The following is a 23,880-nucleotide window of genomic DNA, read 5'->3' on the forward strand; positions in this document are numbered from 1 at the left end:
TTGGTGCTATATAGTGGGTTATGAAACCCACTAAGGGTGGATTGTCGTATATTTATCTAAATAAAACCTGTAAATTAAACAATAGAAATTATGCACATATATGAAATAGCAAAGAACTAGGTTATTTTCTCTTAGAAAAATAGAGACTCACAGCCATGCCAAATCACCTGTTAGGTTAACCATACATTTGAGTCAACAAGAAGGCTGTTAACTGGCCTCAGTCGAAATGGATCAAAATGACCCATATAAGCATTACGGGAAGGATTAAAATCATCTAGCGGTTGATGGAAAAAGCCACAGGAGAACTCAGTCAAAAAGCTAACAGTGCACCCCTTCAGCCTTCACTTAGCAGTTATAGGAAAGGCCCAGAGTGCCATAAAAATAAGAACAGATCAAATGGCAAACATATGACACATCTTCCTCCACAACGAACAGGGATGGTGCGCCAAATAACTAAACTTTTAAGTCAAGAAGTGACGACCTGAAGGCCAACATCCGAGTTCTGTTTACTTTAGCTAAGCAGACCAAACAGGCCATTCTGTGATACCCACTGTTAGGTTGAATGGGTACTATATTTCCATCTGTATGAGGGTCGCATTCAGGGACACTTGGGTAAATCATTCTAAAAGGAAACTAGTTCATATCCCCTCTGTAAGGTCACCTTGTAACGCTGTTTCGCAAGACCCAAATCACTGAGAGGGGAGACCTTCTAGCCAATAGGAAAGCAGGCTCTCTGGGGTGACGGCACTGGATGGCGCAAGGGCGGGGGGGGGGTTCTCTCTTCTCTATAAAACCTACAGGTTGAATGATGGAGGTGAGACAGAGACACGGAGACACCGAGACGCAGAGAGACACGCAGAGAGAACGGAGAAGCAGAGACGGAGAATCCACCCCACCAGTTCGAGAATAAGAGACGCCACTAAGAAGCCCTCCGGGAAAAGCTGATTAGAGATAGAAAATAATTGATGCTGTGAACCAGATAATTTAAGCTGTTGGATATTCCAATAAAACAACGGTCAGAACCGTTTTCACCCGCAGCGCTGTCTCCGCCTCCACGTGATTTCCAAAGGACCACATTTGAATGAACTGTTACTTTAACGGGAAACACAACGAGCAGAGTAAGCTATTCCACTATACATTAGAGAAAGATCATATAGCTATAACATAGAATCATTGAGAAGATACATTATATGTCATATATGTCCTGATGAATTGAAAATGGGGGACCCTGGTGTAAACAAGACGAAAGTTTTTCTCTGGTCTGCATCCCCTTAACAATTGTGTGTATTGAGCTGTACTGTATTGTACCCATTCTGCAATCTGTTAATAAAGTTTTCAATCAATCAATCAATCAATCAATTCAATCAATCAATCAATCAATCAATCAATCAATCAATCAATCAATCAATCAATCAATCAAGATGCAACACTGAACGGCACAAGAAGTCCTTCATTCCAACAGCCATCAGACTATAGCACAGAATGACAGTACTAACTCTGGCATATCTCCTGGACCTTTTTTCTTTTTTTTTTTAAACTTATGACTGTTTACCTTTATGTCGACACTTTAATTTTTAACTGTACATTTTTCTGTATATTTTTGGCTGTATATTTCAGAATGTATATACATATTTTAGAATGTATATCCCTGACTGTATTTCTATTTGTGATTTTTGATTTTGACTACCTAAATGTTTATTGTGAGCGATCTGTAGTGCTGACTTTCCCTCTGGATCAATAAAGTACATTTCTATTCTATTCTATCACACATCTACTGTTGACCAGCTATCTCCCCCAGCAGTTTGATTGTAACTGGTCCATTTGACCAGTGGTTTCTCTACAGTTTCTCTACTAATTAGAATACATTGCAGTTCAAGGACAACAACACTAAGGGGCGCTGATGTGCCATTCAGGCTGAACCGGAATCAAACCCCCACGTGCAGCACGAGCAAGGAAGTGGAGTGGGTTTGTTTTGGTTGTGAAGGGAAGGAACTTTCAGCCACACGCTTACTTAGCAGTTGAGGTTTCTACAACACGTCTCAGCAATGGACTCAGTGGCAACCGCAGCAAACCACGTCGAAAACGGCGCACTGGAGGATGAGCCGAAGAAGGCAACAAAAAGAAAGATATCTCTCTCGAAGTAAGTACTTATGTTAGATAGCAAGGGGCTAGCTGCTAGCTACTACTAGCTCACCACATGTGCTGGCCAACAGTGCGTTAGCATGCTAGATGATAGCATACCATACACCTTCTGATGTTGCATTTGTATCGTAGAACGTCACCCAGGAGTGTGAAAGAGAAGCAAGCTTCTACGGTTCCCCCTCCACGTGTTGTACTTGTACCCACGCCATCCTCTCCCCTCTCTCACCCTCCTCTCTTTCTCCACCCACTCCCTATCCCCCTCCTCTACCTCCTTCCCTCTCTCTCTCTCCCTCCCTCCTCTCTCCCTCCCTATAGCTCCCTCTCTCCCTCCTCTCCATCCCTACCCGGGCTACCCCCCCCTCCTCAACAATCCTCTCTCCCTCCCTATAGCTCCCTCTCTCCATCCCTACCCGGGCTACCCCCCCCTCCTCTCTCCCCCCCCTATAGCTCCCTCTCTCCCTCCTCACCCGGGCTATCCCCCCTCCTCTCTCCCTCCCAGTATAGCTCCCTCTCTCCCTCCTCTCCACCCCTACCCGGGCTACCCCCCTCCTCTCTCCCCCCCCTATAGCTCCCTCTCTCCCTCCTCTCCATCCCTACCCGGGCTACCCCCCTCTCCTCTCTCCCCCCCTATAGCTCCCTCTCTCCATCCCTACCCGGGCTACCCCCCCCTCCTCTCCCCCCCCATAGCTCCCTCTCTCCCTCCTCTCCATCCCTACCCGGGCTACCCCCCTCTCCTCTCTCCCCCCTATAGCTCCCTCTCTCCATCCCCCCCTATAGCTCCCTCTCTCCCTCCTCTCCATCCCTACCCGGGCTACCCCCCTCTCCTCTCTCCCCCCATATAGCTCCCTCTCTCCATCCCTACCCGGGCTGCGTCTATACTTTCCATAACAAATTTGTGTTTCCGCGTTCGAGTTTTGCGCTCTGATTGGCCAGGTCATGTGACATGTGCGCCAATCGTGGGACGGCAAGTTCAGCGCCTATTTCCGGGTCGAACAGCCTGCAAACTAAACGCCTAGTTTATCACTGGTTAAGTTTAGGCGACTCTTTCGCAGGTGGTTAAGGTTAGAGTTTGGAATCAGGGCAGGCGTTCTATCGCCATGCTCTAAGACAAACTCTAACCTTAACCAACTTCGAAAGAGCGCCTAAGCTTAACCATCCAAAAACTTGCGGTCCCACGATTGGGCGTACATGTCACATGACCTGGCCAATCAGAGACGCGGAAACACGACTTTGTTGTGGAAAGTATTCTATTCAGGCACCCGGGCTACCCCCCCCTCCTCTCCCCCCCCCCATAGCTCCCTCTTCTCCATCCCTACCCGGGCTACCCCCCCTCCTCTCTCCCTCCTCTCCATCCCTACCCGGGCTACCCCCCTCCTCTCTCCCCCCCCATAGCTCCCTCTCTCCCTCTTCTCCATCCCTACCCGGGCTACCCCCCCTCCTCTCTCCCCCCCCATAGCTCCCTCTCTCCCTCTTCTCCATCCCTACCCGGGCTACCCCCCCTCCTCTCTCCCTCCCTATCTCTCCCTCCTCTCCATCCCTACCCGGGCTACCCCCCCTCCTCTCCCCCCTCTCTCTGTGTCACTTGTACACAAATTAATAAAGGGAAATGTTGACCATTTCGTCTTCTCAACAGTTGTGGTGTTTGCGGTTCAGAAGAGGCAAGGTACAGATGCCCTGCTTGTCTCAAACATTCCTGCAGGTGAGACTGAAGCAGCTTGAACTGAACTTTTTTTTTTTTTAAAGATTGAGTGCATTAAACACACTGACTACTACTAACAAAGTGTTGTGACTTGTGAGGAGTCTACTGTACTGGCTTCCGACGGTGGGGCCTGTCCGAGACACATTCGGGGCACTTCACCAAAATAAAACAATGCTTATTTATTTTGCACATAATCTCACACACATCCAAAAGCTCTAAACATTATTTCACACATTCATTTAGTTTGACAGTTATTGAGAATAAATGAGTTTGAATATGGCCACCAGTGATGTCATCGGGGACATTGAATCCTTGTGTTGTGTACATTTCAGCTCAATGATATAAGGTAGCAGTTCCTATAAGACAAGGTGTTGCTATTTTTTTTCATTTACATCATTTCATGGTGTGTAACACAACACAAGGATTCAATGTTCATATTCAAACTTATTTACCTTTTCATCTGAAAACCCAAAACTATATCATAATAATTATAGTTATTATACTATAAGCTAGGCTAGCTTGCAGCCAGATAGCTTTTTACTGAACGCACAGAGAGAGGGGAAATTGGTATCCATCTTTTCGTCTGACTCTGGAGAAGAAGCTCAATTCCCGTAATGTTGGCGTGTTCCTCACAGAAACATTGCATGGCCTCCATAAAGTCAGAGCCCCATTCATTGTCTATGGAGCAGCCGCAGATTTCACATCCCCAGAACCGATTGGAGGGCTCTCTCTCTCACTCTCATTCCTAGCTTTAGGAGATTAGATTATATATTTTTGATTGTCCACAAGGGAAATAAATGTAGCTCCGGTCTGTAGCTACATACAGACAAACAAGACAATGAATCAATTAAAATAAATAAACCAATAACACCACTGTAAAAAGAAACGCCACAATAAAACACAGTAAAACATGAGGTATCATTCTAAAAGGAAAGAGGTGCAGATTCACAAATACTGACTGAACTGTCCCAGGGGCCGGGCACAGGATGAACACATGCCCCTTCTCATTGGATGCCACAGACTTGAGCATCGTTTGTTCCTACACGCCGTCGCCATGCTCTAAAAGATAGGAATACGTGGCGGTGTTTGCAGGGTAGAGAACCTGTCACAGTGGTGTCAGGAGAACTGCCTCTCCCTGAACGTCAGCAAAACAAAAGAGATGATTGTGGACTTCAGGAGGTCGGGGGTCAAGGACTACAGCCCCCTCAGCATCGACGGGGCACCGGTTGAGAGAGTGAACAGTTTCAAGTACCTCGGAGCCCACATATCCGAGGACTTGACATGGACCACACACATTGACAGTGTTGTGAAGAAGGCACGACAACGCCTCTACTTCCTCAGGCGCCTAAGGAAGTTCCAAGTCAGTCAGAAGATCCTTAGGAACTTCTACTCATGTACAATAGAGAGCATCCTGACCGGCAACATCACCTCCTGGTTTGGGAATAGCACTGCACAAGACCGTAGCAGACTACAAAGAGTGACACGTTCAGCCGAACGCACAATTGGAGGGGGGCTCCCCACCCTCCAGAACATTTACAACAAGCGGTGCAAGGGGAAGGCTAAGAGAATTATTAAGGACTCGAGCCACCCGAACAGCTGCCTCTTTGAACTGCTGCGGTCAGGCAAGCGATACCGGAGTCTTAAGGCGAGCACAGAAAGACTCAGAAGAAGCTTCTATCCCCAGGCCATCAGGCTGCTAAACGAACAATAATCGCTAAACGAACAATAATCACTATGCAACAACCATCAAATGCACACAGCACACACACCCACACGCACACACTCACTCAAACAAACAACACACTGCAGCACCCACTCTCCACACTTTAGATCACACAAACACACTTACACTTTATATTTATTGATAAAGGATTTGCACTACAACTCGTACACCTACTGTGAATTGTACCTAAATTGCACCTCGTCCCATTCTCCATTTCTGCCTTGCACTATATAGTATAGTATTGTATATTAGTACACTGCACAGTATTGTATATTGTATGGTAACTACGTCTATTCTGCATCGAACATTGTACATATGTCTAAACTGAACACTGTGACCTCTTTTTTTTACTTCTAATTTTACTATGTTTTTATTTCATACTTATCTTGTCTTGCACAGTCTCTGGAGCGCAACAGTAAGAAGCATTTTGTACAAAAGTATTCTGTACTTCTGTATGACAACTATTAAAGAAACTTGAAACTTGAAAAGGGCTATATATATATTCTATATTATAGCTATGGATACAATACTATGGCCCATTTGACATCAACTATCTATCGTTCAATATGTCATCAATACGTTTGTGTGTTATACCGTGGTGAATATAAGTATAGTTTTAGAGTGATCCTGTCTAATCCCAGAAAACGACGATATGCAGTAAAACGTGAATTTCACTAAAAGCGTTGCCGTTTCTTGCCTGGACACGCTACTATTTCCAAATCAAATGTATATAATAGGTATTATGTTTCATCATGAATGCATGAAAGGGGGGGGGGGGGGTAGTTTTTTGATGCTTTGATCGTCACCAACGGCATACGTTGTGGAGTAATGTTACACACACACACGTTGCGATCGAGGTGAAATCATGGTTGGATAAAAGCAGGATTGATATCATTTAGTCCTTACCTTCACTAGGAGGTACCCCAAAAAGAATATTCCAATTGTCTGATCGCGAGTCCAAGTATTGGTGTCCGTCGTGTCGCCAACATAAATACATAATCCACCACAACGGATGCATCGGGGGCATTTGACGCTGCTCAATGGGATCGGGATACCAGCTTGCCTCACCTGACTAATATATAAGAAAAGTGTGCCCGGAGACATTTGATCGTTGCAAAGGCCAAGGTTTCAAAGGGTGCTCGATACTGCCACCTGGGAGGATGCGGCCGGTATTGCACTTTGGTGATCTCAGGATGTCCCCATGTTAACCCCGAGTCCGTGTGCCTGTAATGAATAGAAATATCGAATAAAAGAAATAACGATGAAACCCCAACTGCAACTATACTCGGGTTTTCGGGGGTCCTGGCGCTCAACGCATGGCGAGATAACCCGACTACCCTCGGGTCTGGCACTGATTTAATGCACCCTGCCATGATTGGGTGATAGAAATTGTATTGAAATTACAAGTGAAACTGTAGCCACTGATATGACCCAGTATGTAATTATATTAATTGAACCCTTCAGACAAAGAACCATATACATAAGTTCAACAGTCCTGTGTATTTGCAGTTGTGAAGTCAATCAAAAACAGTTGGGAGTATGAATGCAATACGTCACCCAGAAAATATCCCACATACTATTTTTAGTTATGAATGAGCACCGCACTCCCAATTTACCGTCCTTGGATGATGATTTGTTTTGAAAACATTGTTCATCTGAAAACCCAAAACAGACTTTGGTTTTGAGACTGGGATGAAATTCACTCAAACATTAATGCACATGGCAGCGTGCTTTGAAATATTTCCTAAAGAAAACATAAAAAAAAACCTCATAGTTATATTGCATGAAGAGGCAATTTGGGTGAAGTAATTTTAAACTTGGCCCCCATCTACCAAGATAACCACTGGGCTCGTCGAACCCTCGCACAGGTCGGCACGCGTTGCACGTTTTAGCGTGTGTTTAAGTCTGTATTAAGAAATGCAGTGGAAAACGCGGCATGGAGAATTAGCTATGCCAACTGGCTCTGTGGGACTTTGAATTGCTTAATTCCGTCCGGGCCCCAGAGAACCAGAGCAGAGCTGCACAGTCTCTGGGTACAGTGGATTAGATTATATTCAAATGTATTGTCATTATACAGCACAAGTACAGTACAACGAAAAGAAGATTGGCATCCAACCAGAGTGCAAATGTAATGGTGAAGTGCAATAGTAATATACAATGTACAGGTGATTAAACCGCATATAACATATATAAATGAGTAATAATGCGAATCAGACATAGTTGTAGTATTAATATGTACAGTGATACAGGTATAAAGAAGACACTGATAGTAAGTCGTACTGGCCATCAGAGTAGGTAAGTAATATGTTAGTATAGATAGTATAGATATAGTATCTACAGATATGAAAAAATATATGCAGGTATGTACAGACAAATGTGTGTATATATATATATAATATATATATATATATATATACAGTAAGAATAAAAATATATATATATTATATTTAGTTGTATATGGGTTATATGCAAGTGTATAAGTAGTTATATAGATGAATATGCAGGTATATTCAGACAGATATGTGTATATATATCTATATACAGTATGCTGTAAATATAGATATATAAATAAATATATATTTATGGTGTATACAGCACTATTGTACATGCTATTATGCAGCGTTATATGGTTGGACTATTCAGATTCAGAGTTTTATTTGCCACGTGGAAACGATACAATCATCGAGTTTTTCATACAAAATCATAAATACCATACCATGGGCAAAAGGAGCAGGAAGAAGAATAATTCTTATAGTTACCTGCCCCTTATTCTAAAACTAAACGAGTATTACTTGATGGTTGGCGTACAACCTAATTTACACAAAATAATAATTTATACCATATACACTATAGTATGAGGTAGGTAGTTCTGATTACTATGACTGCAGTTGTAGACAGTGAAAACGGTATGTATAGAAGGCAGACAAGCCTAGCCTTCATATAACCTGCATTAGACGTAAGCAGCCCGACCCAGCCTGTCTTTGATGAGACCTGGTCAAGCCCCCTGAGCTGCTGTTCGGCTGAGATGATCTCCCCCAGGTGCCCACCCGATTTTAACACCAAGGTGGAATCGATTTATCTCACAGCTTTATGGAGGGGTATTTGGAGAGATTTAAAGATATTTGGCAGACTCTGCCTCCTTCCCACGTCTGCGATGATTGGAAACCTCTCCTTCAGCCAGGGAGACAACAATAAAGTTGGTTGTGTAACATATAGGCAAAAAATATGGATTTGGGTGTCAAGATAGTGGTCTCCCAACTCATTGGGTGTAATTATTATTATAATATAAGAATAGTAGTAGTAGTATTTATTCTTTTGGATGGTATACAGTGGTACAGTAAAGTAATAGAGAATGAAGATACCTGCAAAGTAAGTCTCGTGATGAACTCGCAACATTCCACATCCTATGCACCCGAGCCTACTGAACTATACAACTCACTTGTATAGAAAACTTTGGAGAGACTGCACTAAATTTTCACATATTGTGTGTATATATATATATATATTGTAACGAGGAGACTTTTGTTTGCCTAAAAATATGTACAATACTGTGCATGCATTAAGTACTGTATGCTTGTATGCCGTGACAAATAAAACTCTTGACTTGAGTACCCTAATATATCCCATCCCATTAGGACGGGCTGAGATGGCCAAAATGTCTTTGCATGATACTTTTTTTGTTTTGACGATATAAAGGTATTTTGACGGTATTACGTTTTTCAGTACAAACTACAATGTGATATGACTTTTCGATGTCTTTTATTTTTTTTAATGTAATGGTCACAGTGCTGCTTTATTCAAAGTGGTCTTTCTCATCACAAATTCACTTTATTACTGCTGCAGTGTCCAATTTGTCAAGTGTGTCTGACTCTTAACCACCAAAACCTGCACAGACTACAACGTATGACATATATCATGCCAGTTAACACATTGAGTGCCACGCCCCTTCCGGGAAGTGACCCCTTCCTTGCCGTCCATTAACCCCATGTAAACGTAGTTGTAGTTTGTAGAGCTAAACCTATATTTTATAGTATAGCTATGGGTCTAATAACGCCGTCGAGTCTCAGTGAGTTGCTTCTGGTCAACGTGCAAAAAACAGATTATTTTTTCATCCGTACATTTCCGTTTTATACCGTTTTGAATATGAATATAGTTTGGTTGCTTCTGAGTAATTCCAGGGAAAAGACACGAAAAGCGCTTTTGTGTAATTCAATAAACACGTTGTCATTTTCCGCCTGATTATCGGATCTTCCTGAAATCAACGCGAGATCATTATTATTATCCTTCCTCGTGCACGCATGCAATGTGGTTTCGACCGCGCGCCCCCCCCCCCCCCCCCCCTCCTGCAACCCAACGGCAAACAACTATACACATAAAACACAGATAGCTTCAATCGTGGTAGAAATAAATATCAGATCAACGCAAGCTTTCATATATAGTGTCCATACCTGGTCTCTGATGTAATGCAAAAAAAAGAATCCAATTATCTCATCGCCATTCCAGTTATCCACAGCGATCCTGTCTCCGACGTTGTTGGGCATTGCACTTCAACGGGCGGGCGGGGTCAGTAGTCCAAACCACCCCTACAAGCGTGTCTTTTGCCGGAGTGTTTAGGACCCCGCCCCCACGCCGCAGCTCGGTAGAGAAAAGAAACAAACTCGTTTCTAATGAGGTGCAATAATGAGGTGCAAAATAAAGACGTTAGAGGGCGGTATAAGACCGTCTGCCAGCTCAGACACACTCAGTACAGCATGCACAAGGTGCCCCGCTGAATTATGAATGGCAATAGCGAATAAAAGAAATACCGTGAGAAAAACGTAGATCGTTTCCGGCACTCAACAATCGGGCGACAGAAACGTAGTTCTACGTTTTTGGCAACCAAATGGTTAAGGTACCTTGTGTATACTGTTTACTTTTACTGTCTCTTACTCATAGTATATATTCAGATTAAAATTATTTATTGCCTATTTTTATTGATAACCCTGTTTATTCAGGGTTAATTATATTGTTTACACTGTTTATTTCTTCTCATCTTTTTTATATTCACATTTTATTGCCTATATTTATGTCTTTCTACAATTACCCTGCCCATATCTGTACCTCCCCTCCCCCCTCCCCCATGCTGCTATGACGCCCCGGATTTCCCCAAGGGGATCGATAAAGCAATATATGTATATTTGGATGAAATAAATAGGAATATAAGTATATTGTTGACGACGGTATTGTAAAAAAGCACACCTTCACATTGGATCCATGACGGTATAGCCCACCTCCCTGCTCTGTATCCTATGACCCAAATCCCACCCCAAGGCTTGGTCATTTAGGCCTATAAGTAGGCCTGTGTATGAACATACTGTAGGCTACAGAACAAGCACTGTGTTGTATATCTGCATTACTAGCTTAACCATCTGCATCACTACTTCACAATCATTCCAAACTGCGTACGCATGCATGGGTTAACATGGTTTGTTTTGTTAAAAGTGGTGAGTTTCTGTTTAGAACGTAGCGTGGAGCATCTTCAGCACTTGTTCAGTGCATATAGACTGTTTCTACACAAGGTTGGTATGGCATTAGTTAGGCTAGCTTTTTGTTTTTGCTGGACCATAGGGTGGGCCTACAATAGCGAATGTCCCTAAGGCTAGTACGTTCACACTGCAGGCAAAAGTGGCCCAAATCGCCACTTTCATATGTGGTCCTAAATCGGATACAGGTCAGATTTTTTGCAATGCGACCTCAGTCTGAACAGTGATGTGACTTACATGCAACTTTTACGTCACTCTAGATTGACATTTGTCACAATTTTCTTATGTCCATCTTCTTTATTGTTAATTTGCGCGTGCTGGTCAGTTCAGGAGCGTGACCAGTTCACACTGAAATCTGATATTTGCCACATTTAAAAAATACTGTGTACAGCCAAACAAAAAAAATCTGATCTGAGCAATGAATCAGAATTGAGCACTAAGGCTTGCAGTGTGAACGTAGCCTAACTGACTGACTGACTGACTGACTCCCCATTGTTGAAACGCATGCATGAGGGTCGTTGCCGGGTTCGGCTTAACTAGGTTTCCCTAGTCTTGTCAATAAAAAGAACATACTGAGTGAAGAGATTGTAACATCTGGTATGTCTCTGCGATGGGGACAATGTGCAATTATATTGTCCCCGAATCTCCAGGCTGTTCCATGATACCATAGCTGCAATATTATATTAAATAATGTTCTGGCATATGTTGCAAATCAACAATCACTGAGGTATTACGCAACGAGAGCCGATGAAATTGTTACCTTTAGCGTGCAATAATTAGATTTTTTTCAATGAGTTATAGTGCGTTTTCATTAATGCTGCTGATAAAAATGTGCTTTGATCGACTGCCAGCGGCAACATGCCACGCCGGTAATATGCCACGATCCACGCGGTCTACGCCTCGTACGCCGCGCCGGTGATCTTGGACTCGCCGCTCAACCTGAGCATTTTCTAAGTGGGCTAATGAATTTCACACCTTCGCATTCGCTAAGATTTAGGGACGTTTGACCGTTTTTCTCACGGGTCTCCCATTGTTCTGGGCATCAATCAGCATTCCTCCTAAATGCGTTCCTGGGGAAATGGTCTTTGAGAGACCACAGCCAAATACCTCTCGCTCAGCAAGTGTCTGAAATAGATCTTTCTACGCCTGGATCATATCCCAAGTGTTCTTTTTTTAATTAGATATTTCAGCCCAAACCAATTCCAAAGCTCTTTTCAGAATAATAGGCGTAGTATTTTTCTGGAGGTGAAATTCTTTCCCAGTAAGACGTCTACATGTGGATGTAACTGGCCGGGGCTTGTTTCTCCCCACCTAACAATAGTGCCCTTGGGTCACAGACGGTAGGCCTATATAGGCTAGACTATACTCAAGACCATTTGTCCATCATCGCCCAGGATATGAAATCAGTTTAGAACAGTGCACTGGGGAATTTATTTCCACCTGTGCATGAAAGTGCCTCATTGACAGGTGGGCCACGTTGGTCAGGGTTATGCACTTTCACTTCTCGCCATCTTGTGTCCTTAAAGTGGTGGAACCAAATGCTCTCCGGGACGCAAGGCTGCACGGCGCTTCCCATGTGTAGCTTCATACCTTACAGGGCTTTCCCTGAACAATGGTATAGGGACCACGATGACAACTCGCTGGGGCCACCGTGTGTTTAAACTAGGGATGTCCGATATTATCGGCCTACCGATATTGGCATTCAAATGTAATATCGGTATCGGTTTAAAATTATTTTTTTTTTATTATTATTATTTTTTTTTACTTTATTTTTTAGCGTTTATCGCTTTTCTGGTCAAGCATGACCGACAGAAACAGGTTGAAATGGGATGTAGAGCAGGGGAAGACATTCTGAGAAATGACGGCGGGTCCGGGAATCGAACTCGTGTCCCCCAGATCCGTGACGAGCACGGTTTTCCCCGACGCAGAAATAGCGCCGAGATATAGCTCCCCTATTATTATTATTATTATTATTATTATTATTATTATTTATTTTTACATTTATTTAAGCTTTATTTACCCAGGCAAGCAAGAACAAATTCTTATTTTATTTATTGTCAAAAGTATGCATAATGTTGTGTTAATTCCACAACAAGAGATATGTAATGTTAATTACCTGACATTATTCAGTTTTTTGGTGGGGGGGGGGGGACCCTGCATATATCTGTATCGGTTGATATTGGTATCGGAAATTAAGAGTTGGACAATATCGAACATCCCTAGTTTAAACATTAAATAAAGGTTGGGGCCACCGTGTGTTTAAACATTAAATAAAGCTTGGGGCCACCGTGTGTTTAAACATTAAATAAAGCTTGGGGCCACCGTGTGTTTAAACATTAAATAAAGCTTGGGGCCACCGTGTGTTTAAAGTTAAACATTAAATAAAGGTTGGGGCCACCGTGTGTTTAAACATTAAATAAAGCTTGGGGCCACCGTGTGTTTAAACATTAAATAAAGCTTGGGGCCACCGTGTGTTTAAACATTAAATAAAGCTTGGGGCCACAGTGTGTTTAAACATTAAATAAAGCTTGGGGCCACCGTGTGTTTAAACATTAAATAAAGCTTGGGGCCACAGTGTGTTTAAACATTAAATAAAGCTTGGGGCCACCGTGTGTTTAAACATTAAATAAAGCTTGGGGCCACCGTGTGTTTAAACCTTAACTAAAGCTTGGGGCCACCGTGTGTTTAAACATTAAATAAAGCTTGGGGCCACCGTGTGTTTAAACCTTAACTAAAGCTTGGGGCCACCGTGTGTTTAAACATTAAATAAAGCTTGGGGCCACCGTGTGTTTAAACATTAAATAAAGCTTGGGGCCACAGCTTAGAAACAGACGCATCATTGTCTAATACGTGATTGCTCTGTTCCACTGTGTGTACAGTAAATGGACTGCATTTATATAGCAGCTTTTATCCAAAGCACTTTACAATTTGTTCCTCACATTTTACCCATTCACTCACACATTCACACACCGACGGAGGAGGCGACCATGCAAGGTGCCGACCTGCTCATCGGGAGCACTTAGGGGTTAAGTGTCTTGCTCAAGGACACTTATCTTGTTGTGTGTACACAGTACAGTACCGCCTGCAGGTGCTTCTCTTGTTGCGTGTACACAGTACAGTACAGTACCCGTAGTTCTTCAGGGGGAGACAGTGGCTCGGGATGTAGAGCAGTCGTCTGGTAATCCGGAGGTTCCTGGTTCGATTCCCACTCCTCCCGGGCAGTGTGTCGAAGTGTCCCTTGAGCAAGACATTTAACCCCTAACTGCTCCCAATGAGCAGGTTGGCACCTTGCATGGTTGCCGCCGCCGTCGGTGTGTGTGAGTGAATGGGTAAAATGTAAGGAACAAATTGTAGGATAAAAAGCGTGATCTGTTGGATAAAAGCGCTGTATGCAGCCATTTGTCATTCCTGCCTGGAACCCAGTGGGGAAAACCTGCGGCGTCGCCGAGTGACACCCGAGATTAGGCCGCGCTGCCGCGTCGTCTGTCTTCCTCCCCAGGCGTCGGTCACCGCTCGGGCCCAGGTGACGGAGACGGACGGTGAGGAAGCTCCCGGCACGCACCGAGAGACTGCTGATTTACAGTACCAGTCCTCCCGTGATTTAGGTCGCCGGAGGAGAGCAGAAAAACAGGGGTCTGTTCTGTTTTCCAGACCGCGTTACATAAAACCCTTCAAAACAGCCGAGATCTTCTTTGAAAGGGATGCTTTGAGAACGTTCTCCTCCCTGAACCTGCACTTGTAAATGCCACGGGGTGGAATTGATGGCCACGGAATGCCATTTTCTTTCCAATCCGAGGCCCGTGGTGAACACCTCGTTCATCATCCACACAGCTGACCTTTTATGCCCCAACCGTGTTCAGTTGCTTATATAGAACCACTGGAATAACGACCATATTGTTTCTGTTGTACTCTGTAGGGCGGTTGGATGCACCCTAGACCAGTTTATGGGGTGCTGCTAACGTCATGCTCTGAAGTTTTCACCCATAGCGATGTTTCTCGCTGTCCATACCCGAGTGACGGGCTTGAATATAAGACGGCCTCCTTCTTCCTTTGACGAGGAAACGAGGACACGAGTGCAGTTGTCTCGTGTTGTTTTAATGTTTTTGTGTTGTTGTTGTTGTAGCTAAAATGAGTCTGCCGAAACAGCCGACTGGTGCAAGCGGCGATGGCGAGCACAGAGTCGTCTCCGGTCTCATACATGTGTCTGGGACAGAACATCAGGGCTGAAATCGTGTATGTGCTCCAACATAAGACCAAGGCCCTACTATAACACAGGGCTTTCCCCAGGGTCTTCAAGATGGTGCTGAGTCGCAACTAGGGGGTGGTCCGGAGGGGGGCTGTGCCCCCTGTCCGTGAGGCAAAAAAGAAATGCACTACGATTTGCTGTAATTTCCTGCAACTTAAGACCTTAACATAATTGTTAAGGGAAAGCTCTGTAACATATCTCTCTCTGTCCTGTAGCTTGGCCTGTGTGACGACGCACAAGGAGTCGTCGGGATGCAGTGGAGTTCGAAACAAGACAGCCTTTGTGGCGCTCTCTCATTTTGACGAGATGAATCTCCTCAGTGGTGAGCCCGTCTTTTCCCCTTCATTACAGATGTAGAATTTACCAGAAAGGATGCAATGTTTTCAATGCGATTACCCCCAGTTGAAACGTGACCTGCATAGTCGTGTCCCTATATTTTAACTGGGAACGGCAGCCATATTTTATAGCTCTGTAGCTGATCTCTGTTCATTATGTCATCTCCCTGCTGGTTTTGATATACGATACATAAATTGCCAGTCCACTGCAAGGTATTATTTAGTAGGGAATCAAGTATGAGAACTCACAGATCTGATTTAAATGAAAAGTGTTGGATAGTTTATTGGGGCAACGGTCTTGTTTTTGTGTTTATTTCACAGTGATATATTAATAATCTAAACCATATTGCTACAATGAGTGTTCTCACTGCTTTGGCCCATCTCTGACCCATCTTTAGACTACAGGTTTCTAGAGGATACAGGTCGGATGGCAGATGGCGCCGCTCGAGACCTCGTTTTCCGCACCCGGTTCAAATTCAGAGTAAGTCTCCCAGTCTGTCTCTCAGCTGTTACTCAAGCAAGTGCACAAAGTAGGCATTATTTCTTTTTATTTTCTTTGTCATTATGCCAATTCCCTGTCTGTGTGTGTCATAGTCCTGGCCTGCGGAGGGCGTAGACTACCCTACTGTCAGTCTGGGCAGGGTGTAGAGTACCCTACTGTCAGTCTGGGCAGGGTGTAGACTACCCTACTGTCAGTCTGGGCAGGGTGTAGAGTACCCTACTGTCAGTCTGGGCAGGGTGTAGAGTACCCTACTGTCGGTCTGGGCAGGGTGTAGAGTACCCTACTGTCGGTCTGGACAGGGTGTAGACTACCCTACTGTCAGACTGGGGAGGGTGTAGACTACCCTACTGTCGGTCTGGGCATGGTGTAGACGACCCTACTGTCGGTCTGGGCAGGGTCTAGACTACCCTACTGTCGGTCTGGGCAGGGTGTACTACCCTAGTACCTACTGTCGGTCTGGGGAGGATGTAGACTACCCTACTGTCAGTCTGGGCAGGGTGTAGACTACCCTACTGGTGGTCTGGGCAGGGTCTAGACTACCCTACTGTCGGTCTGGGCAGGGTGTACTACCCTAGTACCTACTGTCGGTCTGGGGAGGATGTAGACTACCCTACTGTCAGTCTGGGCAGGGTGTAGACTACCCTACTGGTGGTCTGGGCAGGGTGTATACTACCCTACTGTCGGTCTGGGGAGGGTGTAGACTACCCTACTGTCGATCTGGGGAGGATGTAGACTACCCCACTGTCAGTCTGGGCAGGGTGTAGACTACCCTACTGTCGGTCTGGGCAGGGTGTAGACTACCCTACTGTCGGTCTGGGTATGATGTGACTACCCTACTGTCGGTCTGGTGAGGAGTTTCACTGGAAGAGCATAACACGTGCAGAGGTTTGCACTTCCCCCAGATCCCCTTCCCTCTGAACAGGCGCCCCGGGCAACCAGTAGGAGGCCCTAATGTAACGACTAGGACTAATACCCTCAAACCCAGTTGTGTTTGTTGGAACGTCTGACCAAGCCCCAAGTACCACTACCGGGGAGCATCGTTAGTAGTGGAGGCATTTTGTATAAAGATATGTGTATTTACTGTAGTCTCTGGGCTTTCTCCAGGATTTTCAAACAAGATGGAAACTAGGGGGTGGTCCGGAGGGGGGGACTTAAAAGCATAATAATAAATTGCAAACACAAGGGTAAGTTCCAAATAAGTAAAAAAATAAAAATAAAAAATAAATCATGTTATTTAAGTACAGTGTATAAGGTTAAACGCGAAAACACATGCATGCACACACACACACACACACACACACACACACACACACACACACACACACACACACACACACACACAGTGGAACAGAGGACAAAGCAATCACATATTAGACAATGGGCTAGATCCACAAAGAATGTATTGCACGGAGCAAGTTGCACCCTTACTTACAATTCATTATGAATTGAAAATGGGGGACCCTGATGTAAACAAGACGAAAGTCTTTCTCTGGTCTGCATCCCCTTAACAATTGTGTGTATTGAGCCGTACTGTATTGTACCCATTCTGCAATCTGTTAATACAATTTTCATTCAATCAATCAATCTGCACAGTGATTGATTGAATGAAAATGTTATGAATTGTAAGTAAGGGTGCAACTTGCTCAGTGCAATCCATTCTTTGTGGATCTAGCCCAATGTGTTTAAGCTTTCAGTGCAAAAAGAAAGAAATATTTTGGTGATTGTTATTGAACTTGCTAGCGTGTTGTCAGAATGTGATGTCACTACCAGTCTACTATACATTCAGTAACGGGGCTCTACGCAAGCAGATGGTTCCCAGAGGCTTCGTCCATACAGGCTCTGGTTATGATTTCACAACGACCCCACATTACACAATGCTGTCACCACAGTAATGGCAGAATTTATAGTACATGACCTTGAGCCCACCTTTGCGACTCTTATTAGAAATGGAATTACATAACCGTAACATACATTTTATAATAAAAACATAGCATTACGGTACTAGAAACATTATTTAATATTTTTTATATACACATTATTATTTGTATATAAATACAAATAATTATCCCCTATAAAATATATTTGAAAAAGAAATGCAGATGTGTTTTTCTCTCTCCAAACTTTTATGGCACTGTAGTTCTCGTACCTGTGAATGTTCTTATGCAACACGTCAAATTATTATACTACCACTCCCCAAACCATCGGCTTCAATTTACGCAACATAACTCTCTTGCCAAGCTTTACCTGTGTCGCTATTACGCCACCCCAGGAGTGGTATTCGATAGCCTGGGGTAATGAACATTTTCTTCTGTGGTTTTAGAGGCAGTGCCTAATTCAATGGGTACAAATCAATCAAAATAATGAGCCCGGTTCTTAGAAATAGATCTGGCCCAGTCTTTGGGCTTCGTCCAGAACCTTCCAGGAGCAATAATCTGTTGCATGCAGCGCATATAACTACCTGTGGATAAATCTTGTTTTATCGTCTCGCCCTACCAGCTAGTCCTAAGTCAATAAGATGCTACTCAAGAGCCAGAAAAGAAAGGCATGTCCTTTCAAATCTAGACAGTGATGGTAAGGAGGAGCCACAGGTACCGGTAGTTCAGTACACTTGCATAATCTTGATTTATTGACGTGGAGCAGATGTTTGGTATTTTGGTTTAATTGTTTTAGGCAGTAGATGCTCTTTCTTTCTCCCCCACTGAGACAATGGAATATACTTATTATTCCTTGCATTCACTTTCCCATCTCCCAACTTGGGGGTAGTTTTGTAGCAACCGTTTTGCATTCCTCTTAGAAAGCGTTAATCATATCAAGTCAACTTTATTTATACAGCACTTAAAACACGGAATGCGTTTGTTCCAAAGTCCTTCACGAAACAGGGGAACCGGGTAACAGACAAAACACACACACACACACACACACACACACACACACACACACACACACACACACACACACACACACACACACACGAAAAGAACACACACACACACACACACACACACACACGAAAATAACACATCAGACACATGAACAAGCTAATGGGTGAAAATAGGTTCTAGAAGATTCCACTGATCAAATTTGGGGAGAAGCGGTTCCACGCGGTCTCTGTGCTTGATAACGGCAACAACATCCGTGCGACAGTCGAGAGCGACTGATTATTAAACGTAAGGGACCTAGTAGTAAGTAACGCACAGGCAGTTTGCCACAAACCTTCAGCAGACCCACCGCGTAGGCCAGATGCAAGCCGCATTTTTCCCAAAACCGTGCAGCCCTAGTCTCAACACGCTTGACCTGGTTAGATAAAACATTATTTTGGGGTCTCGAAATGCAATACTTTTATGGTATGGATCGAATTGCTTCAATACTATAGAGTAGTAAAAATGCCACAATACCACATTTTGATACCTCTGTAGTTACTCTAGTCGGAGTCAGTGAGCCAATAAGCATGTTTGATTCTGATTCTGTATCGTTATTGAACCCTAGGTATCGGTATTGGCACCAGTATTTAAACATTTCAAACGATAACCCAGCCCCAATTACTACTATGCTATGACTACTATTATTACTACTATACTATGACTACTATTATTACTACTATAATAATAATAATATCTTGGATTTATATAGCGCCTATGACTATTATTACTACTATACTATGACTACTATGACTACTACTATGACTACTATTATTACTACTATTGTTGTGAAGGATCAGATTAAACCGAATATATATATTTATTTATGGATATATATTTAATAGTATTTGTATATCGTTTGATATCCCTTGTATATTCTTTGTACATATACACTGAATATCCCTTTAGTCTACTACAGCCCATAATAGTTCATTCTCTCATTGGACAAGAACCTGGCGCCAGCAGACAGGCCCCTTGAGTCAAGTTCAATAGTGCCGACGAACATGTCCCAACTAGCCCCGGTTCCGCGTAGGAATACGGCTACCGAAATACGAATGGTACTATTTGTTCACCGTGCATATAAATAGGGCGCAAGTAAAGTAGAACTTTCTTTTAGTCCATTAGTCCTTTACCCTCCAACCTAGTAACAGACGTGAAGCCTCACCCACGACCCACGTGTGGTGCAGTATGGCCTATTTTGGCCCCAGAATAGGCATTGAGACCTCGTGTAAATTCATAGCTGAATTGTCATAGTTTGGCACTGTACCGTCGAGTGGGACGTATTTCTATTAAGTTAATAATAGTCTATTATGTATGGTGCATCGTTCGGTTAAAGTTCTAAAGTGAGCAGCACCCCCATCGTTTCCTCGCGTTATCTAGAGTCTTAACCAGGCTGGGCAGACCACGCGTGGTGCTTTCATCCGAGGAGTTCTGGGCGAGGACGAGTGGACCTGCACATTGGATTACCTACCCGGACGACTGCTGAGCCTATACGGCATGGAATATCTATTTGCTTTGGGTGCTTTGATTTGTGGAGCGGATAACAGCCAACGCCAGTGAGTGTTGGAATTACCCCCGAGAGGAGCCCAGGTGAGACGGCGCTCAACCCAGACCGAGGCCGCCTCGCTTCTCCTTCGTTGTGGACCTACAGCTACCGTCTACAAGAGGGCCCAAGTGTATTCATCTGTGGATCAAGATCCTGCAGGCACTGTTTTCTGTACCTGAATTCTCCCCAGGAATCGTTGGCCAGATGGGATGCAGCTGACGGCTCTCCAAACCCCCCCCCCCCCTTACTGACTTACAACCAGCAGGACCCCTTTAGTATCCCGCTATAATCCTTAAGTACCATCGCTATAGTTTCCCTAAAGAACCAGGTTGTATACTTGCTTCCTGCGTAACCAGAGATTGGACATTCAGTGTTGATTTGCCTACGAATACTCATTTGCCTTACAAGTGCATTCAAATCATAAATGTAATTAAGTGAATGTTGTATATACCTTTTGCTATATTAAACCTTCGACTGTTATATTTGTGTGGACCTGGTTTCATATGTGGGAAAGTGTTCATCATACTTAGATATCGTGTACTGGATGGCCAGAAGTTAAAGTACATCAAGCGGTAGTGGTTTAATGATACCATACTTATCAATACAGTCAGGGAATTGTACCCCTCAGTTACAATTGGTCCTTCGAGCCGGATGGTAACTAGTGTAATATTAATATAGTGTTATTAATATTGAAATGGCCTATGATGAACACTCCACGAAACGGTCCTCCTAACGTAGAACGCCCGCGGCGCAGACGACAGACACCTCAGTACTTAGAGGATTACGCTGTCAGTCAACTACCTAGCCTTCTACAGACGGTAAACGCGGTAAAAGTAGAAAGTAAAATTATGTCTGACCTTAACGACCAGGTTACCCCGACCACAGAGGCCCTAGTGGGTTCTAATGTAACTGACCAAGCTCACGGTGGGGACCAGGAGGGAACAGACATGCCTTTACCCCCCGCCAATACCGAAGAAGTAGTCCCCGACCAGCTCCGGGAGGAAGACAACCCTCCAGAGGTGGAACCCTGCACGGAACAAGATGAGGAGAGCGCCGAGGAGATAGAGCTCCAGGACTCCCCAACGAGGACAGCCAGGAGCGGCTCACCTCTACAAGCGTCTTCCCCCAGCGAGGCGGAGAGGATGCTGTCACAGGCGTTCCTCGTCAGCCTGACAGCCTCTACCGAACGCGATCGACTCCAGGGTGAACGCGATCGACTTCAGGGTGAACGCGATCGACTCCAAACACAGCAACGGAGCGAAGAAGAGCACATACGCCTGGAGATGAGACGCCTTCAGACGGAAGAGAATATGGCAAGAGACCGGGCCGACACCCAGCGCGCCGCTGACGTTGCCCAAAGAGAAGCAGAGCGCGACATCGCTCTCATCCAGCGCGAAGCCGAGCGCGACAGACTACAAGCGCAGCTAATGGAGCAGCTGATCACCAGGGCAACACCCTCTCCCTCCGCCAGGGGTTCAAGGGCCTCGTCGAGACAACAGTCAAGGGCAGCATCCCCTAACCGACCAAGCGACCCTGAACTTGACCACCAGAGAGAGCCTATACCCCCCGCAGACCCCCTTCCCCGACCGGTCCAAGCGAGACCCAGCTACAAGGAAGGAGCAGCATACACTGCGGAGAGGCTAAATAAACGACTACAGGATCTAGAGGACCTGACAGAAGAAGAAGAGGGAGAGGAGGAGAACCAAGCCCGACGACAGCACAGTACTCCACCGGACCAGGAGGTCCAGTACAGCCCAGGCTATACCCCCACGGCGCTGCGCTACAGACCCCCGACTCTATTCACGGGTGAGCATGACGCACGACCAGCCCCGAGGAACAGCACCTGGACCAGCGGGCCATGGTACCCTGCCGGTACCAGCCCACAGAGAGGCGCAAGAGGAGACTCGCCTAGGAGGCCTCTCTCCCAACGCTCACCGATGTGCCAGCCATCCACGGCGTCATACATTGGCACACCGACGTTTCCAGACTTCACCCATGAGAATCGAGCACAGTACACGGAGCTCCGGATGTGCTTAGAGACAATGATGGTGGATGTCGTTGACGAACGCCACAAGTATGCAATATTACTGAAGCACCTGAAAGTACCCCGAGCGCACAATATAGCGCTAGCCTATGCCACCTCTACGACCCCATACACCGCGGCTCTAGCAGCGCTGGACCAGAGATATGGACGTATATGGGATTACGTAATCCAAGAGATAAGGCATATTGACCGCCTACCCCCAGCAACAGACAATCGCTCACTAGACGACCTGTCTATAAAAGTGCAGTCCCTGGTAGGGATGCTGGGAGCGCAACGAGAAAAGGGTATGCACGAGCTATACGCCAACTCTAACGTCGAGAGGATTTTAGAGAAGCTGCCGCCCGCCAGACAAGAGCGCTTTAGGCGGCAAAGAGACCACCGTGATCCTAACGGTCCCGAACCATCCCTCCTCGATTTAGCCGACTTCCTGAAGAGAGAAGTCAGCAGCCTACGCTTGGATACATTCGTGCGGAGCACACCAAGCTCCAGAGAGGGACCTAGGAGAGTAAACGATGGAAGAAGATCAGTGACTGTCATCAGAATCAGTACCGAGCAGTAAGAACCACAGTACCCCCTCGAGAAAAGTGGAAGATGGTGTGCCCGTACTGCGAGAAGGAACACTGGCTGTCACAATGTGACCTGTTCAAGAAGATGAATGCAGAAGAAGTGAGTCAATGGATAAAGTCCAACAGGCGCTGTTACCGATGTGCGCGCAGTCACATGGCAGCCGAGTGCCGCCTAAAGAAGAGGTGCAGTCGGTGTGACGGAGCCCACCTAGATGTCCTACACGACAGTAACGGAAGAAAGCCTGCACCTGCACCATCGAGCAGCACAAAGGCAAGTGTCATGTACATTGACCCCGCCAGCAGCAGCGGCGCCCAGGTGCTCTTAAAGGTAGTCCGTGTAACATTGAGCCACCAAGATAAAGTCATGGACACTTACGCCGTCCTTGATGACGGGTCAGAGAAGACCCTTCTCCTCGCATCCGCTGCGGCCCAGCTGGGACTGCGGGGGAGCGAGAACCAGATGACGATTCGGACAATAAGAAGAGATTTAAAGACGATAAAAGGCGAGAATGTCTCCTTCACTATCGCAGCAAGCGGGCAGCCAGAGAGACGGTATAGGATTACAAATGCTTTCACCAGCCAAGAAATAGGACTATCACAGTACACCTACCCCATCGCCAAGCTGATGGATAAATAT

General features: G+C 45.1%; 1 protein-coding gene across 1 annotated transcript in view; it reads left to right on the forward strand.

Moving 5' to 3' along the window:
* Nucleotides 1-1,988: 1,988 nt before the first annotated feature.
* Nucleotides 1,989-23,880, forward strand: part of znhit6 (zinc finger HIT-type containing 6) — a 157,716-nt gene continuing 135,824 nt past the window's right edge. The window contains exons 1-4 of the mRNA XM_084310108.1: nucleotides 1,989-2,140; nucleotides 3,776-3,841; nucleotides 15,548-15,654; nucleotides 16,066-16,148. Coding sequence (XP_084166234.1) covers nucleotides 2,046-2,140; nucleotides 3,776-3,841; nucleotides 15,548-15,654; nucleotides 16,066-16,148 — 351 coding nt within the window. The 5' untranslated portion in view covers nucleotides 1,989-2,045. The remainder of the gene's footprint in view (nucleotides 2,141-3,775; nucleotides 3,842-15,547; nucleotides 15,655-16,065; nucleotides 16,149-23,880) is intronic.

Source organism: Notolepis coatsorum (genome assembly GCF_963971535.1).
Source record: "Notolepis coatsorum genome assembly, chromosome: 3".
Lineage (NCBI taxonomy): Eukaryota > Metazoa > Chordata > Actinopteri > Aulopiformes > Paralepididae > Notolepis > Notolepis coatsorum.